This window comes from Hemiscyllium ocellatum, chromosome 49 (genome assembly GCF_020745735.1).
Source record: "Hemiscyllium ocellatum isolate sHemOce1 chromosome 49, sHemOce1.pat.X.cur, whole genome shotgun sequence".
Lineage (NCBI taxonomy): Eukaryota > Metazoa > Chordata > Chondrichthyes > Orectolobiformes > Hemiscylliidae > Hemiscyllium > Hemiscyllium ocellatum.
Window position 1 is genome coordinate 5,636,724 of NC_083449.1, and position 23,827 is coordinate 5,660,550.

The following is a 23,827-nucleotide window of genomic DNA, read 5'->3' on the forward strand; positions in this document are numbered from 1 at the left end:
TCAAGAACAACTTTTTCCCTTCTGCTATTGAACTTCAGAATGGACACTTCAAAATTAATATCGATTTCACCTTTCCTGCACCCTCTCTGCAGCCTTCACATTCATTCTTCACTCTGTTCTATTACCTTAATGCATCTTGCGTTACATAACCTGCCTGCACTTTCATTGTACTGAGGTCATGCAACAAGAATAAAGTAAAACAAATCAAATTGAATGATCCACGTTGGCTTCTTTTTTTATCAAAATAAAACTCCCATTAAGTGATTCTCTTTCGCAAGGCAATGTCGACTCTGCCTGATTGTAACTAGATTTTATTAGTGTCACATTTGTCTTCCTTCATGACTGATCGCAGCATTTTCCCCCGTGACTGATGTTAAACCAAGCAGCCTATACTTCCCTGCTTTTTTTAAAATCCCTGCTTCCATGAAAAGAGGAATATCCTGCAGTCTGCTGTGGCCATTTTAGAAACTCGGATACTTTGAAAGATTAAAACTCGTTATCCGGCTACTTCCTTTTTGAAGATGCGATGATGAACTCTCTTGTAACATTGCATGACTCACAGAAAGAACATGCATATTTCGGGCAGGTGGATCACCTCACACTGTGTGACATTCCACTGCAAAGGTTCTCCCTTCACCTTAGCAGTCAGAGTGCAATGTGTGGACACGCAGTCAGCCTCATGTCATGTTATACTCATGTGATGCATCATAAATCACAGAACCCACATGTGTCTCAGCCTGAGGTCTTGCAATATTGAATGTTAATAAACTTCAAGACATGTCAAAACAACATCACAGACAGCATACTATTGGGACAATTCTGCCCCTGTAACAGTGTTATGTAGTCCCTGTTTTGTTTTTTTTTCAAAAGGGTTTGTAAAGGCAGTGGTGCCGAAATAGTGAATAGACACAGCTTGACTCTACAACCAAGGGAAGCCTTTATGTTTTTAAAACAGTTTTACAATGAAAGGCGAGTGGCTAGTTCTCTCAGCTCACGTTTTACTTCAGTTTGATTTAATATTACTGGAATAAAAAAAAACTGCTGAGGACTTAGAGAAGCAGCTACAATGAAGCAAAGTCCTATGCTCTAACAGACGTTTTCTTGATTGACTCTCCTCTCTGAAACTATCAATACTGACCAGAATGTGCAGGTTAGGGTGAATTGGCCATGCTAAATTACTCATAGTGCCCAAAGATGTGCTGGTTATGATTGATTGGTTGTGCGAAATAATACATGTGCGGGTTATTGTGGTTTGCCATGCTAAATTACGATAGTGTCCAGGGATGTGTAGGTTAGGTGCATTAGTCAGGGATAAATGCAGAGAGGTAGGGGAATGCGTCTGGGTGGGTTACCCTCCAGGGGGTCGGTGTGCACTCGTTAGGCCGAGTGACCTGTTTCCACATTGTAGGATTTCTCTGAAAGGAAGGGGTTTTTGCAAACTGTACTCTCCTCCTGTAACACTGCAGGAAATACAGGCGCAGTGCGGACCAGCCCGTCCGACCGTCCGGAGCAGGCGGGTTCCGCCGTTGACGTCGCCTAATTTTGACGTCACAACGCGGAAGTGGTTTTATCAGTTTCAGAATGAATCTTCCTCCTCTGGGAAAATCCTCGACCTGGGAGGTAGAAGGAGAGAGAAGGGGGTCAATCTCTTCACTTGTAGCAACTGGAGTGAACTCAGGGAGGGTGCAGACTCTGTAAACTCAGGTATGCGTGTTAATTACGCGGGTGAGGAGGGACAGAAAGACAGAAATTGGGAAGGGGGAGGAGTAGAGATCTTTTCTGTTTTTACTTTTAAAATGTACACGGTCCCCACAACTAAATACAACAGTTAAAAGTGCATGCAATATCCATGATTGCATCTTTAAGCTGGCTGCAACGGTTTTGCATCCTCTGTTCTTCCTCCTCCTTGTCTCCAACACATTCTGCTTTCTTCCCCCAAGCCCAAATCCCGCCCCGAGGCGTTGATGATTCCAATATGACCCTCAAATTTTCGGTTTGACCCTCCATTCTTTCCCGGTTGTCTTTTCTAGATTTTGAGAACTTTCCCAATCCTCTGAGTATAGGAGAAGGAAGGTTATATTGAGGCTGTGCAGGACATTGTTAAGAATTGTTAAGATTACACCCCCCCCCCCATAGGAAAAATGAAGAACAAAGAAAATTTACATCCCAGGAACATGCCCTTCAGCCCTGCAAGCCTGAGCCGATCCAAACCTGTCGCCCAATTCCTAAGCATCCCTTGCTCCCCAACTACTCATGCATCTGTCCAGAAGCATCATAAATGAATCTACCATGCCTGTCTCCACCACCTCTGCTGGCAATGCATTCCAGGCATCTACCACCCTCTGTGTGAAGTTCTTGCTGCATGTATCCCACTTAAACTTTTCACCTCTCACCTTGAAAGCTATCTCTATCTACCCTGTCTATACCCTTCATGATTTTGTCGACCTCAATCAGGTTCCCCCCTTAATCTCCTTTCTTCTAATGAAAACAAACCTAACCTAATCAACCTCTCTTCATAGCGAGCACCTTCCATACCAGGCAACATTCTCGTAAACTTTCTCTGCACCCTCTCCAAAGCATCCACATCCTTTTCATAATGGGGCGACCAGAACTCTGCACAGCATTCTAAATGCGGCTGAACCAACATCGTGTACAATTTAACATGACCTGCCAGCTCTTATACGCAATACCCTGTCCGATGAAGGCAAGCATACCATATGCTTCTTAACCACTCTACCCACCTATGCAGCAACATTCAGAGTACAATCGACCTGAACTCCCAGATCTCTCTGCTCATCAACGTTTCCCAAAGCTCTTCCAATTACTATATAATTTGCTCTAGAATTAGACTTCCCAAAATGCATCATCTCACATTTACCTGGATTGAACTCCATCTGCCACTTCTCCACCCAACTCTCTAGTCTATCTATACTCTACTGTATTCTTTGACAGTCCCCTATGCTTTCTGCTACTCCATCAAGCTTCATGTCATCTGCAAAATTGCTGATCATACCAACAGTGCCCACTCCCACGTCATTTATGTATCACAAACAACAGTGGCCCCAGCACTGATCCCTCTGGAACACCACTGGTCGCCTTTCTCCATTTTGAGAAACTCCCTTCAACTACTACTCTCTGCCTGCTGTTGCTGGATCAGGTGTTTATCCACCTAGCAAGAACACCCTGCATGCTATGTGACTTCACTTTCTGTATACGTTCATCAAACTCCTCACTAAAGTCCATGTATATGACATCTATTGCCCTTCCTTCATCTATCAACTTGGTCACTTCCTCAAAGAACTCTATTAAGTTCTCGCCTGCACAGAACCATGTTGCCTATCACTGATAAGCCCATTCCTGTCCAAATATAAATAGATTTTATCCCTCAGTAACTTCTCCAGCAACTTTCCCACCACTGACGTCAGGCTCATTGGTCTGTAGTTACCCAGAATATCCCTTCTTGTACAGGGGACAATATGAGCAGTCCTCCGGCACCTCATTTGTGTTTAAGGATGCTACAAAGATAGCTGTCAAGGCCCCAGCTATTTCCTCTCTCGCCTCCCTCAGCAACCAGGCACAGATCCAATCCGGTCCTGGGGATTTGTCCACCTTAATAACCTTTAGTGTACCCAACAGATCTTCCTTATTTATGTCAACGTGATCCAGAGTAACCAAACTTCTGTCTCTAATCTCAACATTCATCATGTCCCCCTCATCAGTGAACACTGATGCAAAGTAATCATTCAGAATCTGACCCATTCTCTCAGGTTCGACACACAGCCTTCCTTCATGATCCTTTAGTGGACCTATCCTTTCCCTAGTTACCCGCTTGCTTCTTATATTAGAATTAAGGGCCTTGGGATTCTCCTTATTTCTGCTCACTAGCTATTTCATAACCCCTTTTATCCCGCTTGATTCCTCTTTTAAGAATGGTTCCAGTCTCCCGATATTCATTCAGGGCCCGTTCTGTTCTTAGCTGCCTGGACTTTATGTACACTTCTCTTTTCATTTCGGTTATTCATACGATTTCTCCTGTCATCCATGGTTCACGAATCTTGCCTTTCCTATCCTTTGCTTTCAATGGGACATGCCTATCCTGCACTATCTTTGAAAGCCTCCCACATATCAAATGTGGACTTCTCTTCAAATAGCTGTGTCCAATCCCCATTTCCCAGCTCCTGCCTAATTTTGATATAATTGGCCTTGGCACAGTTTAGTAATCTTCTCTCAGGACCACTCTCATCAATACTTGCCTACCAGTATTCTAAAACTAACAGAATTGTGGTCACTATTCCCAAAGAAACCACACACCTCCCCCCCCCCCCCCCAGCTCCGCCCCGCCAACGTAACTTCTCCCACCTGGCTCATTCCCCAACACCAGGTCTAATATGGCCCTTCCCTGTTGACATATTGCTCCAGAAAACTCTCCTGGATGCTTCTTAAAAATTCTGCCTCATCCAGAATTCTGACATAAAGTGTATCCCAGTCAATGTTGGGAAAATTAAAATCTCCCATCACCACCACCCTGTTGCCTTTACATCTTTCCATAATCTGTTTACCTATTTGTTCTTCTACCTCACGCTAACTGTTGGGAGGCCTGTAATAAAGCCCCAACAATGTAACTGCACCCTTATTTCTCAGCTCCACCAATAATGCCTCACTATTCAAGCCCTCCATAGTGTCGTCCTTTAGCACAACCATGATATCATCCCTGACCAGCAATGCAACTCCTCTTCCAAGACCCTCCCACCCAAACGTTTTACTTCCCTCCCTGTCCTACCTGAAGCATCTAGATCCTGGAACATTTAGTTGCCAATCATGCCCTTCCCTCAAACAAGTCTCTGTGATTGCAATAATACCATACTCCCAGGCACCAATCCAAGCCCAAAGTTCATCTGTCTTACCCACTGTACTCCTTGCATTGAAGTATATGCACTTCAGGCCATCAATTCTTTTGCGTTCATCTGCTCTCTGCCTACTCTTCCCCTTATTAATGCTATCTTCATCATTCTTACAGTCTCCAGTTTCCACCTCACTGTCTTCTCTTCTGGTTCCCTGCCCCCTGCCACACTAGTTTAAAACCTCCCCAACAGCAGTAGCAAAAACTCCCCCAAGGACATTAGTTCCAGTCTGATTCAGATGTCGACTATCCAATTTATGATAGTCCCACCTTCCCCAGAACTGGTCCCAATGTCCAATAAATCTAAACCCCTCCCTCCTACACCATCCCTCAAGCCATGTGTTCATCCTGCCTATTCTTTCATTTCTACGCTGGCTAACAGTGACACTGGTAGTAATCCCAAGATCACTACCTTTGTGGTCCTCCCTTTTAAATTCTCTCCTAGCTCCCTGAATTCTGCTTTCAGGACCTCATCTCTTTTTTTACTTATATTGTTGGTGCCTATATGCACCAAAACAACTGGCTATTCACTTTCCCCTTTTAGAATGCTCTGTAGCTGATCAGTGACATCCCTGACCCAAGCACCTGGGAGGCAACATACCATCCAGGAGTCCGATTTTCGGCCACAGAACCGCCTATCTACTCCCTAACAACTGAATCCCCTAATGCTATGGTCTTACGAGTCTTTTTCTCACCACATGCCATAATCTTGGCACTGCTGCCCTCCCCTGGTGAGCCATCTCCCTCAACAGTATCCAAAATGGTATATCTGTTTTGGAGGGAGATGACCGCAGGGTACATCTGCACTGCCTTCCTACTCTTTTTCTGCCTTTTGGTAGCCCATTCACTGTCTCCCTCAGCAATTCTAACCAGCCATGTGACCAGTTCGCTAAATGTGCTATCCACGATCTCCACAGCATCGTGGATGCTCCACATTAAGTCCATCTGCAGCTCCAGAGCCATCATGCGGTCAAATAAGAGCTACAGCTGGACACACGTCTTGCAAGAGTCAAGAACGTCAACCACTTGCCTGAACTCCTACATCAAGCTAGAGGCACATGCCACGGGTCTGAGGTCCTCTGCCATTGTAAGCCTTAGCTTTAAATCAACTAACTAAAACCAAACAATGCACTTAAATACATGAAAGAAAAGAAAGAGAAAATAAAACCTTACCTTACAGAGTCTCTTTCTTCTGGTTAGCGGAGGAGGGGTGGTGCGGGAGGGAGATACTCTACGTGTAGTATCTTGGGTTTAGCCGCTGTCCAAAATACACATTATGTCCTTACCTCCCGGCACCATCCTGGTGTCCACGTCACCTTCGCTCTGTCTCCTGCTGCTCCCGAACAGGAAAAAGGCTGCGGGCTCCGAAAGTTAGAATTTAAACGTGTCCTTATATTCCCTGCACCCTCCTGGTCTCATGTCACCTTCGCTCTGTCTCCCATTGCTCCTGGACAGTATATTGTGTAACTTGAAACAGTTCAGCAAAGATATACAAGGATGTCTCCACGGTTTGAGGATTTGAGGTGAATATACTGAGGCTGTTTTCCCTAGTGCACCGGAGGCTGAGGGGTGACCAGAGAGACATTTAGAGTCATTGAGACGTACAGCATGTAAACAGGCTCTTTGGTCCAACTGGTCCTTGCTGAACAGTTATCCCAACCTAATCTAGTCCCATTTGCCAGCACTTGGCCCAAATCCCTTGAAACCTTTCCAATTCATATACCTATCCAGATGCTTTTTAAATGTTGCAATTGTACCAGCTTCCAGCACTTCCTCTGTCAGCTAATTCCAATACATTCATCACTCTCTGTGTGAAAATGTTGACCCTTAGGGATCACTTTTACATCATTCCCCGCTCACCATAAATCAATGCTCTCGAGTTCTGGACTCCCACACCTCAGGGAAAAAGACTTTGTCTACTTATCCATGCCCCTCATGATTTTATAAACGCCTATGAGGTCACCCCTCAGCCTTCAACTTCCCAGGGAAAACAGCCCCAGCTATTCAGCCTCTCCCTGTTGCTCAAATCCTCCATCCTGGTGATGGAGTCCAGAAGTAGAGAGTAATAAGTTGAGGGTGATGGTGGGGGTGGAAGTTTTAAAAGTGACCTCAGGGGCAACATTTTCATTCAGAGGGTGGTCTATGTGAAGAATCAGCTGCCAGAGGAAGTTGTGGATGCTGGTACAATTATGACATATAAAAGGTGTCTGGATGGGTATATGAAAAGGAATGGTTTAGAGGGATATGGACCAACGGGTCTAGATTAGGTTAGGATATCTCTACGACTTTGGCTTGCCACTAACGTTTGGCACGTTTGTATGTTCAGTTTCTCTCTGGTGTCAGTGTCAATGCATTGATGTCTTATTCACCTGCCCCAAACCCCTTCCCGGGGATGTTAACTATTTCGTGTACAGTTGTTTCTCAAGAACCTGCATTGCAGATTCATCCTGAAATTACACACTTTGTTTGTCTCCCAAAATCAGGCCCACTCAATCTCAGCAGTATCCCAACGTTGTGAAAGATATTGACTTTTCAGGTGGAGTTAATCTAAAATTCAAAGAGATACCATTTTTGATGTTTTTGCTTTTCTACCCCTGTAAGATCCTGAATCCGCACATTGAGGAGAATTAGTTGGGGCGGAGTGAGAACAGAGAGGGAGAAAGAGAGCGTGGGATGGTGCTTTCAATGTTTCAGAATAACAAAAGAAAAGAATGTTCCACAGAAATTGGAATTGCTTTTTCTGAATTTCTACTTTGAACTGATAGTGGTGAGTTTTGTAGTCTCTTCTTACGGAGTATTTGAAGATCTAAAGGTGGATGTTTCAAAATGAACAGATGAAAGACTTATGCCTGACTCTCCTCCTCTATGGATGCTGTCTGAATTGCTGTACTTTTCCAGCAACCCACTTTTCGACTCTGACTCTCCAGCATCTGCAGTTCACACTTTTACTTCAATGTCTGTAAGTCACTCCAATCCATCGGGACTGCAACGATTTTAAACTATGATCCTGGGAGATGGAGCAAAGTATTGTAGTTCAGTAAGTTTTCAGCATCAGTGGGATTGGGTGAGAGAGCCCAGTGTTGCAGTGCACTGAGTGTGGAACCTGAAACATTTATACAGCCTGGAAAGAGGAGTTCAATGTGGCAAGGGGCTCTACATGCGTTTGTGTACAGCTGAAGCTTCAGCCAGGAAGGAACCTGAGGAATCCTGGATCATGGGGAAACCATGGAAATGTGGCGACCGCGGGAAAGGCTTTCGTCCCATCGACGCAGTCACACCAGGGAGAGGCCATTCTCCTGTCCTGAGTGTGGGAAGGGCTTTATACCTGCGTCCACCCTCTGGGCCCACTGATGGGTCCACAATGGAGAAAGGTCATTCTCTTGCCCTGAGTGTGGGAAGGGATTTACCCGCTCCTCCCACCTGCTGCCCCACTGGTGGGTCCACTCCGTGGAGAGGTCGTTCAACTGCCCTGAATGCAAGAAGGCCTTCACCGATTCCTCCGCCCTGCTGAAGCATCAGCGGGTCCACACCGGGGAGAGGCCATTCTCCTGCCCCAAGTGCGGGAAGGACTTTACCTGCTACTCCAACCTGATGAGGCACCAAGAGCTCCTCACCAGGGAGAGGCTGTTCTCCTGCCCAGAGTGCGGCAAGAACTTTAACCACTCCTCCAGCCTGCTGGCCCACCAGTCAGTCTACTCCGGGGAGAAGCCCTTCAGCTGCCCCGAGTGCGGGAAGACCTTCAGCAATTTCTCCGGCCTGCTGGCGCACCAGTGGGTCCACACAGGAGAGAGGCCATTCACCTGCTCCGTGTGTCGGAAGGGATACAGTCAGCTGGGCAATCTGCAGAGGCACCAGTGGGTCCACACAGTGGAGAGGCCCTTCAGGTGCCCTGAGTGCGGGAAGGGGTTCACTTGCTCGGCTAAGCTGATGACCCATCAGCGGATCTATACTGGGGAGAGGCCGTTCGCCTGCTCTTGATTCCTCGATTCTTCCACTCTGCTGACCCACCAGCAGGTCCACACTGGAGAAAGGCCATTCACCCGCTCTGTGTGCGGGAAGGGATTCAGTCAGGTGGGCAACCTGCGGACACACCAGCGGGTCCACACCTGGGAGAGACCATTCGTATGCTGTCAGTGTAGGAAGGGATTCATCGATTCTTCAACTCTGAAGACCCATCAGCAGGTCCTCACCGGAGAAAGACCATTTACCTGCTCCGTGTGTGGGAAAAGATTCAGTCAGGTGGGCAGCCTGCCGACGCACCAGATGGTCCACACCGAGGTAAGGCCATTCACCTGCCCAAGTGCAGAAAGGAATTCATCGATGGTTGTGGCCTGCTGACCTACCAGCAGGTCCATACCGAGGAGAGACCATGCAGCTGACCGAGTGCAGGAAGGGATTAATAGATTCTTCCGACCTGTGGATGTACCAATAGGTCCACATCAGGGACAGCTCGCTCACCTGCTCTGGGCTTTATCAACACCTCCCACCTAGGGAAGCACGAGTGAGTTCATGTGCCTTTGCAGAGGGATTGAAGGAGCTACGGCCTCATGCCATTATCGGCTGGACAATCGACCCTGCTCTGGGGACTTCCAGGTTTGAATCCTGCAGCGGAGGATGGCAGAATTGGAATTCGGTCACAAATCTGCAGTTCAGAATCTAATGATGAAAACAATTTTGGGGAAGAAAAAAGGTCTAATTCTCTCGCCGTTTTTGAGGGAAGGAAACTGCCATTGCAGGATGGATTCACTCAGTCATCCCAGCTGCATTCTTTACCCAGTCTGGCCTACATGTCACTCCAGACCCACTACAGTGTGGTTGACTCTTGACTGCACCCTGCCTTACTGCCTTCCCGCCACCCCAAGAAAATGAGGGAGGGGAGAAACTTACTTGGATACAATGTATAGGTTGAAATTGCTGAGCTGACCAATAGTAAAGGAAGTGGGGTGGGGAATATGTGCACTTTGACCTTGACCTGTTTAAAAAGTAAAGCTACATTTTGTACACTTTTTTGCTGGGGAGATCTGAAGCAGTAACGAAGGTGGGTCACAACAAAGGTTACCTAAACTTCCCGTGGTACTCAGACATTGAAATCTCTGAGATCTAACATGTATTTCTTTTAAAGCTGCTAATTTCTTTCAGCGTCCAGTGCTGAGTTTCCAATGTCGTGTATCAGAAGGAGCAGTGATTGGGTAGTTAGTATTGTTAGAAATTGTAAATTTTTCAGGAGTGCACATACTGCATCGTTTCATCAGCATTGTAAAGTTTCCTGGCAGCACCAGGCAGTGTGGGCTGTATTCAATAGAAATGATATGGAGGAACTTGTGTTGGATTGGGGTGGATAAAGTTAAAAATCACACAACACCAGGTTACAGTCCAACAGGTTTACTTGGGAGCATTACCTTTCGGAGCGCTGCTCCTTCATCGGGAAGCTTTGGAGAAGGATCATAAGACACAGAATTTATAGCAAAAAATTATAGTTTCAAGCAACTGAAATGATATATTGAACAAACCTAGATGGCTGTTCAGTCTTTCATCTTTTAGAATGGGGTGCAGGTTTCGGTTCATTAATATGTAATTCCCAGAACTTCCTTCAAGTCACATTCTCAACATAACTGAGAGTTTTTAATTAAAAAAAAAGTGACATCTCAGCTTTAAAGGTTTGACAGTGTGTTGCTGGAAAAGCATAGCAGGTCAGGCAGCATCCAAGGAGCAAGAGAATTGGCGTTTTAGGCAGGAGTCCTTCATCAGGAATGAGGCTGGGAGCCTCAGGGATGAAGAGATAAATGGGAGAGGGTCTTCGGCCTCCTCCAATACCTGACACCTGGAGGAAGAACCCATTATCTTCTGCCTCAGAACCCTTCAATCTCAGGGCATCAATGTGGACTTCACCAGTTTCCTCTTTTCCCACCTCAGCCCAGTTCCAACCTTCCAGCTCAGTACCATTGTCATGACCTGTCAATCTTGCTTCCCACCTGTCCGCTCCACTCCTCTCCGACCTATCACCTTTACCCCCCCCACCTCTATCCACCTATTGCACTCTCAGCCACTTTCTCCCCAGCTCCACCTCCTCCTGTTTATCTCAACACCCCCTAGGTTCCCAGCCTCATTCCTGATGAAGGGCTTTTGCCCAAAACGTCAATTTTCATGCTCCTCAGATACTGTATGACCTCCTGTGCTTTTCCAGCAACACACTTTCAACTCTGATCTCCAGCATCTGCGGACCTCATTGTCTCCTAAAGCATTAAAGTTGTCAGGTTTGAGTATGTCTGTATTCCAATCTTGAATCAGACCGGTTCTACTTCCACTGTTGAAATATGTAAAATATTACATAGATTGACTGCCTGCAGATGTTGCACATTTGAGCAAAGTAGAATGTATCTGCAAATACAACTCAATAAATGCAAATTCACCACATTGAATTATATATGTGTGTGCTTGCACAAGAGAGTGTGTGTTTGTGTCTGTGCATGCTTGGTAAAGTGTGTGCATGTTGGAGTATAAGACTGTGTGTGTGTGTGTGTTTGAGAGAGAGCATGTGTATGAGCAAAGTCTGCGTATGGATATGTGCTTGTGTGTGATTGTGAGTGAGTGTAAAGTATATTGAGGTCACCTGTGTTTCCCTGCAGCGTGGAAACAGGCCCATCAGCCCAACAAGTCCACACCGACCCTCCAAAAAGTAACCCACCCAGACTAATTTCCAGCATTTACCTATGACTAATGCACCCAGCACTATGGGCAATTTAGCATGGTCAATTCGCCTGACCTGCTTATCTTTTGGAATGTGGGAGGAAACTGCAGCAGTTGGTGGAAACCCACGCAGACACGGGGAGAACATGCAAACATGCAGACTCCACAGAGACAGTCAGTTGAGGCTGGAATCAATCTCGGGTCACTGGTGCTAACAACTCAGCCACCGTGCCCCTCTTACCCACACCCCATGATGTGACATGAACCCAAGGAGCCGGTTGAAGCCATCCTCATGAACTTGGTTAATAGTCTCTGCTCGGCCAATAAAAATCATTAAGCAGTCACACAACACATATTGGAGAGGGCAGGGTGGGACGTGTCTTTCAATTTGCAGAAAGTGGGAAACTCTGGATGCTGTAATCCAGGGCAAATGCATACTGGAGGACCTTCGGCTCAGAGAGATGGAGCTGGAAGCCAGGCTGCCGACACGTTGGGGCAAAATAGGTAAAGTTAACTGGATGCTTTATTCTGAAATATGGTCATTCCCTTCCAGACAGAGTCTTTGATTGCGTTAGTGGACAGTATCAGGAGGATGTGAGTGCGAGTCAGGCAGGTAAAAGGGATCTGAGAGAGAATTGCAGGGTGGAAGAGATAACTGGCTGGGTGACAGGAGTAAAACGAATATTGGGCAGGGGAGTTGGTGGTAAGGGACAGAATAGTGACAGGGATTGTTTCCATTCTCTGCAGTTGGCATCATTAGGCCAGATGGTATTAGTATCTGTCTGGCACAAGATTTGGGAACCAATGTACTCAGGTCTAGAAAAGTGGAAAAGGGAGGTTGCTGTGGTGTGGTCCAACAATGTCAGGACGAGGGAGACTCTCTTGAGGGCACATGAGAAGTTAGAAGCTACAAAGACAAAGCAGAGCCTCAAAGCTCTGAGCAGCATGGTGGCTCACAGGTCAGCATCGCCTCCTGACAGCACCAGGGACTTGAGTTTGATTCCACCCTGCGGCGATAGTCTGTGTGGACTTTGGCACAGTGTATCTGCGTGGGGTTAGCTCTGCATGCAGTTTAGGGTGTTTCGGCTGTGCTAAAGTGCCTAGGCATGTGCAGGTTAGGGTGGTTTCGTCATGGGGAACTGCAGGGCTATTGGGTAAGCAGGTGGGTCTTATTGGGATGCTGTTCAGAAGGTCGGTATGAATTTGATGGGCCAAAATGCCTGCATGGACTATACGATTCTCTCTTGAGAAATGATTGCCCTGCTGTGACAGAAGTGGATTCCAGTTCATGGGATACTGACACCAGTTCTGAAGAAGGTGGGATTTGTGCTGTCTCTCCCTCCACCCTCTGTCCACTCCCCACCTATTCTGTCTCTGCTAACACTCTGCACACCACATTCTCTCTCTTTGCTCCACCATTCTCTTCCCCCACCATCGGTCCCCCCAGTATTCATCTTTGCCCTCATCCTCTGTTCCCCTGTCCATTTTCTCTCTTTCCCCCACCCTCTGCACTATTCCATTCTCTCTCCTCACACTCTGCACCCCATTCTCTCTCTCCTTAACTCTCTGCCTACCATTCACTGTCCCACTCATTCTTTGCCCCCAATTCTCTTACCCACGACCATCTGTCTCCCCAATGTCTCTCTACATCCACCCTCTGTCCAACTGTGTATTTCCTCTTTCTCTCTCTCCCACCAGCCTCTGACTCTGTCCATTCTCTCTCCCTTCTCCTGCACACACCACCCCACCGTCCCTTCTCATTCCTCAAGCCCTCGTTGATCACTGTATCAAACTTTTCTAAGAAGAGAGAGAGAACGGACTGTTGATGACTCTATCTGGGAGACTGGTGTGCATGAGAAATGGCTGATATTTAAAATTGAGAATACTTAAAAATGTATTCAGAAGCATCATTAAAGTCTGAAAGCATGTTCAATTCCTTTTAAAAAAAGCTGCAGGCATCTGTCTGAAACTTGCATTGAAATATGCACAGTAAGGGCTATAAGGGGTGAATGGTCTATTCCTAGTCTTGTGAAATTGGTTCCTACGATGTAGGAATAGTGTCGTTGGGTGGAGAAGAATGGAAACAAACATTTTAGTGCCAATCAGATATCCGAAATTAATCTACTCCCATTTGCCTAAATTTGGTCCATATCCCTCTAAATCCTTCTTATTCAGATATGCATCCTGACACCTTTTAAATGTTGGAATTGTACCAGCCTCCACCACTTCCTCTGGCAGCTCATTCCAAATGCCTACCATCCTCTGTGTGAAAAAGTTACCCCTTAGGTTCTTTTTACAGTTTTCCCCTTTCTTTCTCAACCTATGCCCCTCCAGTTTTAGACTTCCTCTAACTTGGGGAAAAGAGCTACAAAAGTTGAGCAAGAGACAAAGTGCAAAATGAATAAAATGTCTATCTACAGGGGGAAACTAATTGTGGGTCCGACCATTATTTTTCTGCTATTGGCATTTGGACATTTAAAATCTGTCAGGAACACTAGCATCGTCATATTACCCTTTCTTTAGCTTTGACAAAAGGTGAGTTGGACTCGAAACGTCAGCTCTTTTCTCTCCTTACAGATGCTGCCAGACCTGCTGAGACTTTCCAGCATTTTCTCTTTTCATCACATCACATATTGCTCACGCTCCTCGGTGTCAGGAAGTACTGTGCAAGTTCATCAGTGTCAGCAAAATAGTACGCACACTCACTGTCAGCTGAAACGTCCCGAGACGTTCTTTCCCTGGACCAATGGGAAGATTTGGACGACCGGAAGGAATCTGGTCCTCCTGACAATCAGAGACACCCATAGTACATGGATGCGGAAGTTCGCCATAAGATTGGAAAGTTGCTGCTCCTATCTCTGAATGAAGATCAAGTTTCACCAGATTGCAGCTTCCTTCCTCTGTCTAAACATCTGTGAGTACAGCACTCTCTTTTCAATTTATTTCTTTTCATTCTGGGGTTCGTTTGTTAACTTGCAGCAACTGAACGGAAAGAAAGTGAATCGAGGGAGGGAACAGATTGGAAAAGTTGGTCCAGGTCTATGTCTCAATTGGCAACACATGGCAATTGAAATTCCACAGTGTGAACTTATTGTTTTTGCTTTAGTAAAAAAAGGCAGAACGGAGGTGTATTGTTTAAATGGTGATACATTGGGATGTGGAGAAAGTGAGGACGGCAGATCATAGTCAAAACTTGTGGTTTTGGAAAAGCGCAGCATGTCAGGCATCATCTGAGGAACAGGCGAGTCAACGTTTCGGGCATGACCATTTCATCAGGAATGATGTTTGGGTGTACAAAGGTGCTTCAGCGTCCTGCTAGTTGTCAGACAGGTGGAGCAAACAATGAGCGAGGCAAGAGGAATTGAGTTCAGAAGTGGGGATGTCTTCCTGCAGTTATGGAGTTATTGAATATATTTAAGGCTGAGTTAATCAGATTTTTGAACAATAACGAAGTGGATGGTTCTAGGGGAAGGCAAGACAATGATTTTAAGACCCGTACAGAACAGTTATACAGTCATATATCACAGAAAACAGACAATTTGGTGCAACTAGTCCGTGCTGACTATGTTCTCAGGCTAATCTAGTCTGACTTACCAGTGTTTGACCCGTATCCCTCTGAACTGTTCCGATTCGTGTACTTATCCAATGTCTTTTAAATATTTTAACTGTATCTGCATCCACCACTTCCTCTGGACATTCATTCCACACACAAACCACTTTCTCTGTAAACAAAAAACTGGTGCTTAAAATCTTTCTCCACTCGCCTTCAAAATTTGCTGCCTAATCTTGAAACCCCCACCTTAGGGAAAGGACACCCACTGTTCAACTCACCTATAACCCTCATAATTTTATAGACCTCTGTAAGGTCATCTCTCAACCTCCTATGCTCCAGGGAAAAGAGTCCCAGTGTATTCACCTAAATGTAGGTATATACATATCCAATTATGATGTATTCAATGCTGGTGAAGGCTCGAAAGACCAAATGGCCTGTTCCCATTTCCCATTTCTAATACTATGACCAGGACAGCAAGAGACCATAAGACATAGGAGTGGAAATTAGGCCATTCAGCCATTACATCTGCGCCACCATTCAATCATAGCTGATGAGTTTCTCAACCCCATTCTCTCGATTTCTCCATAAAACCCTCGATCCCCTTGACACTCAAGAACCTGTCTCAGTCTTAAATATACTCAGTGACTGGCCTCCAAAGCCTTTTTGTGGCAATGAATTCCATACATTCACCACTCTCTGGCTGAAGAAGTTTCTCCTTGTCTCTGTTCTAAAAGGTCTTCACTTTACTCTAAGACTGTGCTCTTGGGTCCTAGTGTCCCCTACCAATGGAAACATTTTCTGTCGAGGCCATTCAGTATTCAGTCAGTTTCAATTAGATCCCTCCTGAGAGTGGGCCTGTTAATGAGCATGAACCAGAACCTTCAGGATGAGATACAGCAGGGGTTAGGTTCAGCAAGTTGAGAATGGAGGCAGTGTATGGGGGGGAATGGAAATTTTCAGCATTTAGGGAATGATAGAGGAAAGAACGTTTGATTATATATTAGAATTGATCAGATGGGCTGAGGAATGGCAGATGAGTTTAGTTTAGATAAATATGAGGTAATGTATTTTGGCAAGGCAAATCAGGGCAGGTCTTTCCAGTTAATGGGGAATGTTGCAGAACAAAGAAACCTCGCAATGCAGCTTCGTAGTTCCTTGAAAGTGGAGGCACTGTTAGACAGGATAGTGAAGAAGGCCTTTATTGGTTAGTGCATTCAGTACAGGGGTTGGGAGGTCATGTTACAACTGTACAAGACGTTGATTAGGCCACTTTTGGAATACTGCTTTCAGTTCTGGTCTTTCTGATGCAGGAGGAATGTTGCGAAACATTGAAAGGATTCAGAAGATATACAAGGCTGTTGCCAGCATTGGAAGCTTTAAGCTGTAGGGAGAGGCTGAATAAGCTGAGACTGCTCTCCCTGGAGTATCAGAGGCTGAGGGGTGAGCTTATTGAAGTTCATAAGGGGCAGGGATGGGGTGAGTAGCCAAGATCCTTTCCCCAGAGTAGGGGAGTCCAAAACTAGAGGGCACACGTTTGAGGTGAGAGGGGAACGATTTAAAAGGAACCTGAGGGGCAACTCTTTTATGCAGAGGGTGGTGCATGTATGGAATGAGCTGCCAGAGGAAGTGGTGGAGGCTGGTACAATCACAAAATTTTAAAAGACATCTAGGTACGTGAACAGGAAGGGTTTAGAGGGCCAAATGCTGGCAAATGGGACTAGACTAATTTAGGATATCAGAAAGGAGAAAGTGAGGACTGCAGATGCTGGAGATCAGAGCTGAAAAAATGTGTTACTGAAAAAGCACAGCAGGTCAGGCAGCATCAAAGGAGCAGGAGAATCGACGTTTTGGGCATAAGAAGAAGGGCTTATGCCCGAAATGTCGATTTTCCTGCTCCTTTAATGCTGCTTGACCTGCTGGACTTTTCTAGCAACACATTTTTCAGCTCTAATTTAGGATAACGTATTGTCACTGGCAAGTTGGACCAAAGGGTCTGTTTCTGTGCTGTCTGATTCTAATTGTCTTTGGTGAAAGAAGTGTCATTGTGAAGACTGGACTTGCAGAGCAACTTTCAAAGATGTTTTGCCTGACCTCGGAGCAGTAAAAGTTACAGTGAAATCTTTCGTTTGTGAGATGGCAACTGAGTGAATGAGTACATCTGGGATTTTGGCGAAAAGTAGGAATTCATTACACTATAGGGATGAAGTGCTTTCAGATTTAGTGGCAGTCAGTGAGGTTTTAGGTGGGCTTTTGTTTTAAAATGCTAATTTCTTTCAGCCTCCAATGTTGTGTTTCCAATGCTATGCAGCAGAAGAAACGGTGAATCAATAACTGGTATTGTTAAAAGTGTTATCATTTTCAGTACTGCATATATTGTATTGTTTCATCAGCATTGTAAAGTTTACTGGCAGCAGAGGGAGGTATGGGCTGTATTCACTAGAAACGATTAAGTAGTTAGGTAACACAAAAATGAGAGGGCAGGGCGGGACTTATCTTTTGATTTGCAGATGGTGGGAGAATCTGGGTGCTGTGATCCAGAGCAAACACAACTGCAATAGATTATAGAAGCCCTACAGTGTGGAATCAGGCCATTCGGCACATCAAGTCCACACCGACCCCTACAAAGAAAATGCCAAGCTCACTGTCTCCTGCTCTATCCAATTGTTTCAGCTGGTGGGCAAGACCATTCCAGGACACATGGCCTCAAGGTAAGGGGGTACAGATTTAGGATAGAGATGGGGAAGAACTGCTTTTCCCAGACAGCAGTGAATCTATGAAATTCTCTGCCCAAGGAAGCAATAGAGGCAGCTTCATTAAGTATATTCAAGACACATTTGGATGGGTTTTTGCATGGTAGAGGAATCAAGGATAGTTGGGATAATGCCGGTAGGAGGAGCTGAGACTATGGATAGATCAGCCATGATCTTAATGAATGGCCAAGCAGGCTCGACAGGCCAAATGGCCTACTCCTACTTTGATGTCTATGAAACTATAACCCTGCATTTCTCATAGCTAACCCCTGCACATCCCGGGACAGTATTGTCAACTTAGCATGGCCAATCCAATTCAAGGCAGGTGAGTGAATAGTGATGTGGAAAATAAACGTCAGAGAAAGATAGACAGGGATAAGGAGAATAAATGTACCAGGAATCAAAGCTGGATTCAAAAGGTTACAAAAATTGAAATTAAAAGCTGTGGTGTCTGAATATGTGCTGCATTGTAACGCAAGTGAATGAATTGACTGCACCCATTAAAGAGAATAGTTTTGATCCAAGACTCCTTACAGAGATTTCACTTCAGGATGACAGGAATTGGATCCTGAATATCGAGTGGGTATGTGACATTCAGGTTGAATGAGCAGCTCTGTTAAGGTAGAGGATTGGCACTATTAATCAAAGCACTGACAACATGGTGGTCTGCTGTTGGTGTTGATCTGTCTGTTCTCACAAAATAAGATGGTGTCAGTTCTCAGCTTTGCTGAAGATTTGACCCCCTTTTACACATTCTGATTCAATAAAACAGTAAATCAGTCGATCAAGGTCCAACCTACAATCTCCAAGCCTGTCAAACCATCCAGCCACAGAATGTCATCATAGCAGGGAATAAAACAAAATAAGTGAGAAAAAGTAAATGCACAGTTGGTGCTTGTAGTTAATGTTTGTTCGTTAGAAAATAAACCAGAAATAGGGGTCTCCCAGGATTCTTATCGTGCCCTTCTTGAGGAATTCTCTCTCCCTTACATCTAAATATTAGTACCTTGCTCTGATTTGTAACAATACTTACGTCAACTGAAATAAAGCATCCGTTATCAAATAGACATAGATGTACAGTACGGAAAAAAAATACTTTTCGATCCAACACAGCTGTGCTGACAAGATATCGGATGCAAATCTAGTTCCATTTGCCAGCATTTGGCCCATATCGCTCCAACCCCTTCCTATTCATATACCCATCCAGGTTCCTTTTAAATGTTGTGATTGTATCAGCTTCCATCACTTTTGCTGGCGGCTCACTCCATACATGCACCACCCACTGCGTGACCCTCAGGTGCCTTTTAAATCTTCCCCTCTCACTCTAAACCTTTTGTACCCCCACGATGGGGAAAATGACTTTCCAATTTTCCTTACTGTGCCCCTCATGATGTTAAAAACCTCTATGAGGTCACCCGTCAGCCTCCACTCCAGGGAAAACAGCACCAGCATATTCAGCCTCTCCCTGTAGGTCAAATCCTCTAACCATGGCAACATCCTTGTAAATCTTTTCTGACAATTTCAAGTTTTACGACATCTTTCCTGTCCTATAGCAGGGAGACAAGAATTTAATGCACTGACCAATAAGGCAAGCATACCAAACACCACCTTCACTATCCTGTCTACCTCTGACTCCATTTTCATGGAACTATGAACCTGTCATAGAGTTAAACAGCATGGAAACAGACCTTTGATGCAAACCAGTCCATGCTGACAATAATCCCAAATTTGGGACCATAATCCCAAATAGTCTGCCCTGCCTGCTACTGCCTGTACCCCTCCAAACCTTTCCTATTCGTGTAATTATCCAAATGTTTTAATTGTACTTGCATCCAAAACTTCCTCAGGAAGTTCATTTCACACATGAACCACCCTCTGTGGAAAATTAGTATTTCAATGGCAAGGATGTGGTTGAATTGAAATGGTTCATAAAATAAACTGTTTCTCCCAAACCCCCTACAGCAGGTATGGTAGCAACTCCAACTTCAGAGTCTCGTAGATCGTTATTTCTTTGGGGGGGGGGGGATTAAATAATTGGATTCACAGAGGAGGAGGTTTTCTGTGAGTGTGAAACTAAAATTAAACCCCTTGCTTTACTTGAACTCAAAGCAAATTGATTTGGAGGAGAGTGGAGGGAGTTTGCAAGGTGTCTTCCCCTCCCCACATGCCTCAGCTGCAACACATCGTAGACGCGGTTTAGCCCCACTCTGCGCCCTGCCCCCTGTTGAGGATGTCACGTTGCAGAAGTAGCCTTGTCAGTTTCAGAGTGAAACTCCCTCCCTTTGGGCAACATCTGGGAGCAAAACAATGCCTTCCCCTTTCCGTTCCTCATCCTGGGAGGGACAGAGAGAAGGGGAGACACTGTTCACTTGTAGCAACTGGAGTGAATCCAGGGAGGAAGCAGGCTCTGCAAAGGTGCTCAGTGCTCTCTGTCTCGCTTAGAAAAGTATTTTCATTGTGTATCCCCTTGGTTTGGCACTAGAAAAGGATTGCTTCTTTCCTCATGTTTGCAATTAAAAGGATAGTTTCTCATCAAATTGAGCAGGATTTAAGGATTTGGTGCATTGGTACAAAATTTAGATGTATGTTGCTTCATATTATTGGCTGTTGTCAAAGCTATTTCGCAATTATTCTTCACCCTCTAATGGAGTTACGTCCTGTATTTCTTGTGTTTTTTTAAATTTAATAGGACAGCAGGAAGTCATTCAGCAAATGTACTGGCTTTCTTTTCTCAAGCAGCCTTGACCTTTAGTTTTCATATTCTTGATTAAGCTCCATCTCCAGCACCTTTGTTCCAGGTCCTAGTCACCTAAATGAAGTTTTCCTCCATACACACTTAAGGCTATCTGGCTACATAAGGGTCTTCAGGTTTGTGAGTCCTTGATAATATGTGATCAACGGGCATCTGGCAATCTACCAGAATTGCCATCTATGTTATGCTTATTTAACTGTACTGACAGTGATCAATCATTTTGTGAATTTATTTTTGCAGGAAGACATGGGGAAAGAAATCTGAAAGCACATGACACATCAACTTCTGACAGAACCACTTGATTCATTGGGACTTGAATATCAGCAGCTATTCAAAAGAGAAGAAATGTTTGCTCTTGTCTGCTTGAGAGGTTTTGAACACTGGTATGGCAGGAAGAATATGGAGATATCTGAGTGAGGGAGATTCAGTGCGCTGTCAGTAAAATGTGCTTTAAACTGTTTATTCAGCTTAGGGGATCAAACTGACACAATTCACGTTGGGGAGAAATTGTGTACACATTCTGTTTCTAATTTCAAACTCAGAGCGGCACAAGGGAAGCTCCCCCAATTGGCAAACTATGGAAGTGTGCGGACTGTGGGAAAGGATTCCCTTCCCCATCAGTGCTGGAAACCCACAGATGCATTCACACTGAGGAGAGACTGTTCTCTCCTCCGTGTGTGGGCAGGCATTCAGTCAGATGGGTCATCTGCAGAAGCACCAGCAGGTCCACACGGGAGAGAAGCTGTTCGCTTGCAGGAAGACATTTGATCAATCATCTGCACTGCTGATCCACAACAGTGTCCACACCAGTGAGAGGCCGTTGACCTGCTCTCAGTGCGGGAAAGGTTTTGTGAATTCTTCCAACCTGCAGACTCACCAGCGGTTCCACACCAGAGAGAGGCCATTCACATGCTTGGTGTGTGGGAAAGGGTTCGCTTATTCATCTGCACTGCTGATTCACAAGAGGGTCCACACAGGGGAGAGGCCATTCACCTGCTCAGTGTGTGGGAAGGGATTCATTGAGTCTTCCAGTCTACGGACCCACCAGCGGATCCACACCGGGGACAGGCCTTTCACCTGCTCAGTGTGGGAAGGGATTCAGTCATGTGGGCCATTTGCAGGCACACCAGCGGGTCCACACGGGAGAGAAGCCGTTCATGTGTCCAGTGTGTGGGAAGGGGTTCACGGAGTCATCAAAACTCCTGATCCACCAGCGGGTCTACACCAGGGAGAAGCCTTTCATCTGCTCAGTGTGTGGGAAGAGATTCACTCAGATGGGACATCTGCAAAGGCACCAGCGGGTTCAGACGTGAGAAAAGCCGTTCACATGTCCCGTGTGTGGGAGAGGGTTCACTGAGTCATCTACACTGCTGACCCACCAGTGGGTCCACATGCGAGAGAAGCCTTTCACCTGCTCAGAGTGCGGGAAGGGATTCAGTCGGTTGGGTAACTTGCAGATGCACCAACGGGTTCACACCGGGGAGCGGCCATTCACTTGTCCCGAATGCAGGAAGGCATTCCATCACGCCAGCAACTTATGGACACACCAGCAGGTCCACACGGGAGAGAAGCCATTCACCTGCCCAAGCGCGGGAAGGGATTAATTGATTCCTCTGGCCTGCAGCTGAACGAGCAGGTCCACACTGGGGATACCCGCTCACCATCTCAGATGGTGGGTGGGTAGTGTGTGCGCTTTGACCTTGAGCCATTTAAAAACAACAGCTACATTTTGTACACGTTTTTGTTGGGGAGATCTGAAGCAGTGACAAAGCTGAGTCGCAGTAAAGGTTACTTGAACTTCCCGTCGTACTTGGAACTTGAAATCTGTGAAATCTAACAGGCTTTTATTTCAAAGCTGCTCGTTTCTTTCAGCCTCCAGCACTAAGTTTCCGCTGTCATGTGAAGTGAATGAGTAGCTAGTATAACAGAAATTGTAATTTTTTTCTGGAGTGCAGGTACTCCATTGCTTCATTGGCATTGTAAAGGTTACTGGCAGCACAGGGGGAGGTGTGAGCTGTGTTCACTGGAAATTATGTGGAAGAGCCCGTGTTGGACTGGGGTGGACAAAGTTAAAAATCACGCAACACCAAGTTATAGTCCAACAGGTTTATTTGGAAGCACCATCTCTCGGATCACTGCTCCTTCATAGGGTAGCTATGGAGCAGGACCACAGGAAACAGAATGTATAGCAAAAGATTAGTGTCATGCAACTGATACCATATAATGAACAAACCTAGAATGCAGTTAAAGTCTTTCATCTTTTAGAATGAGTTGCAGGTTTTGGTTCATTTCATATATTAATCCCAGAGCTTCCTTCAAGTAATATTCTTGACATACCTCGTTTTTTTAAAACCTGAAGTTAACAGCTCAGCTTGAGGTTAGAGTCTGTCTATATCCCAATCTTGAGTGAGACTGGTTCTAATTTCCAAAGTAGGAATTTATAAAATATTACATGGACTGACTGCCTGCAGATTTTGCTCAAAGTGCACAATAGAATGTATCTGCAAATGTAATTTCACAAATCAAAATTCACCCCAAATACTTGTATGTATTTGTGCGTCCATTAGAGACAGTTTGCACTTGCACATGTGTGTGTGCATATGTGTGTGTTTGTGTGTGTGCATGCTTGGTAAAACATGTGATGGAGTATAAGCCTTTAAGAGGGTGTGTGTGTGTGTAGGGAGAGTATGTCTGTGTTTCTGGGAGAGAGCAAGTGTATGAGAAAGAGTGTCTGCATGAGTGTGTGTATATGTGCTTATGTGAAAGTGGACAGTACAGTGGATGTAAACCCAAGGTCCCAGTTGAGGCTATCCTCATGGATACTGAACTCTGCTCTGAAAATGTGTTGCTGGAAAAGCGCAGCAGGTCAGGCAGCATCCAAGGAACAGGAGATTCGACGTTTCGGGCATACGTCCTCCTTGGATGCTGCCTGACCTGCTACGCTTTTCCAGCAACACATTTTCAGCTCTGATCTCCAGCATGTGCAGACCTCACTTTCTCCGATCAGTCTCTGCTCGTCCACTAGAAATAATTAAGTAGTTACACAACACACATTGGAGAAGGCTGGGTGGGACTTGTCTTTCAGTTTGCTGGGAGGATCTGGATACTGTGTTCCAGGGCAAGCACATGTTGGAGGAACTTCGGCTCAGAGAGATGGAGCTAGAAGCCAGGCTCCAGACATGTTG

At 45.4% G+C, this 23,827-nt stretch overlaps 2 protein-coding genes across 2 annotated transcripts; both read left to right on the forward strand.

Moving 5' to 3' along the window:
• Positions 1 to 1,566: 1,566 nt before the first annotated feature.
• Positions 1,567 to 23,400, forward strand: LOC132837115 (zinc finger protein 135-like). The gene is made up of 3 exons (XM_060856810.1): positions 1,567 to 1,704; positions 14,165 to 14,501; positions 20,883 to 23,400. Exon 3 carries the CDS (start codon positions 21,340 to 21,342, stop codon positions 21,997 to 21,999), a length of 660 nt encoding a protein of 219 aa, XP_060712793.1. The 5' UTR covers positions 1,567 to 1,704; positions 14,165 to 14,501; positions 20,883 to 21,339; the 3' UTR covers positions 22,000 to 23,400.
• Positions 8,492 to 9,238, forward strand: LOC132837303 (gastrula zinc finger protein XlCGF49.1-like). The gene is made up of 2 exons (XM_060856974.1): positions 8,492 to 8,767; positions 8,915 to 9,238. Exons 1-2 carry the CDS (start codon positions 8,492 to 8,494, stop codon positions 9,236 to 9,238), a joined length of 600 nt encoding a protein of 199 aa, XP_060712957.1.
• Positions 23,401 to 23,827: the final 427 nt, after the last annotated feature.

Bases quoted from the DNA above. Each gene is read 5' to 3' on its own strand.
- LOC132837303 (XM_060856974.1), top strand. From the start codon at position 8,492: ATGAGGCACCAAGAGCTCCTCACCAGGGAGAGGCTGTTCTCCTGCCCA. The intron at 8,768-8,914 runs GTGGAGAGGCCC...ACCCACCAGCAG, and splicing joins GGCACCAGTGGGTCCACACA to GTCCACACTGGAGAAAGGCC.
- LOC132837115 (XM_060856810.1), top strand. From the start codon at position 21,340: ATGGGTCATCTGCAGAAGCACCAGCAGGTCCACACGGGAGAGAAGCTG.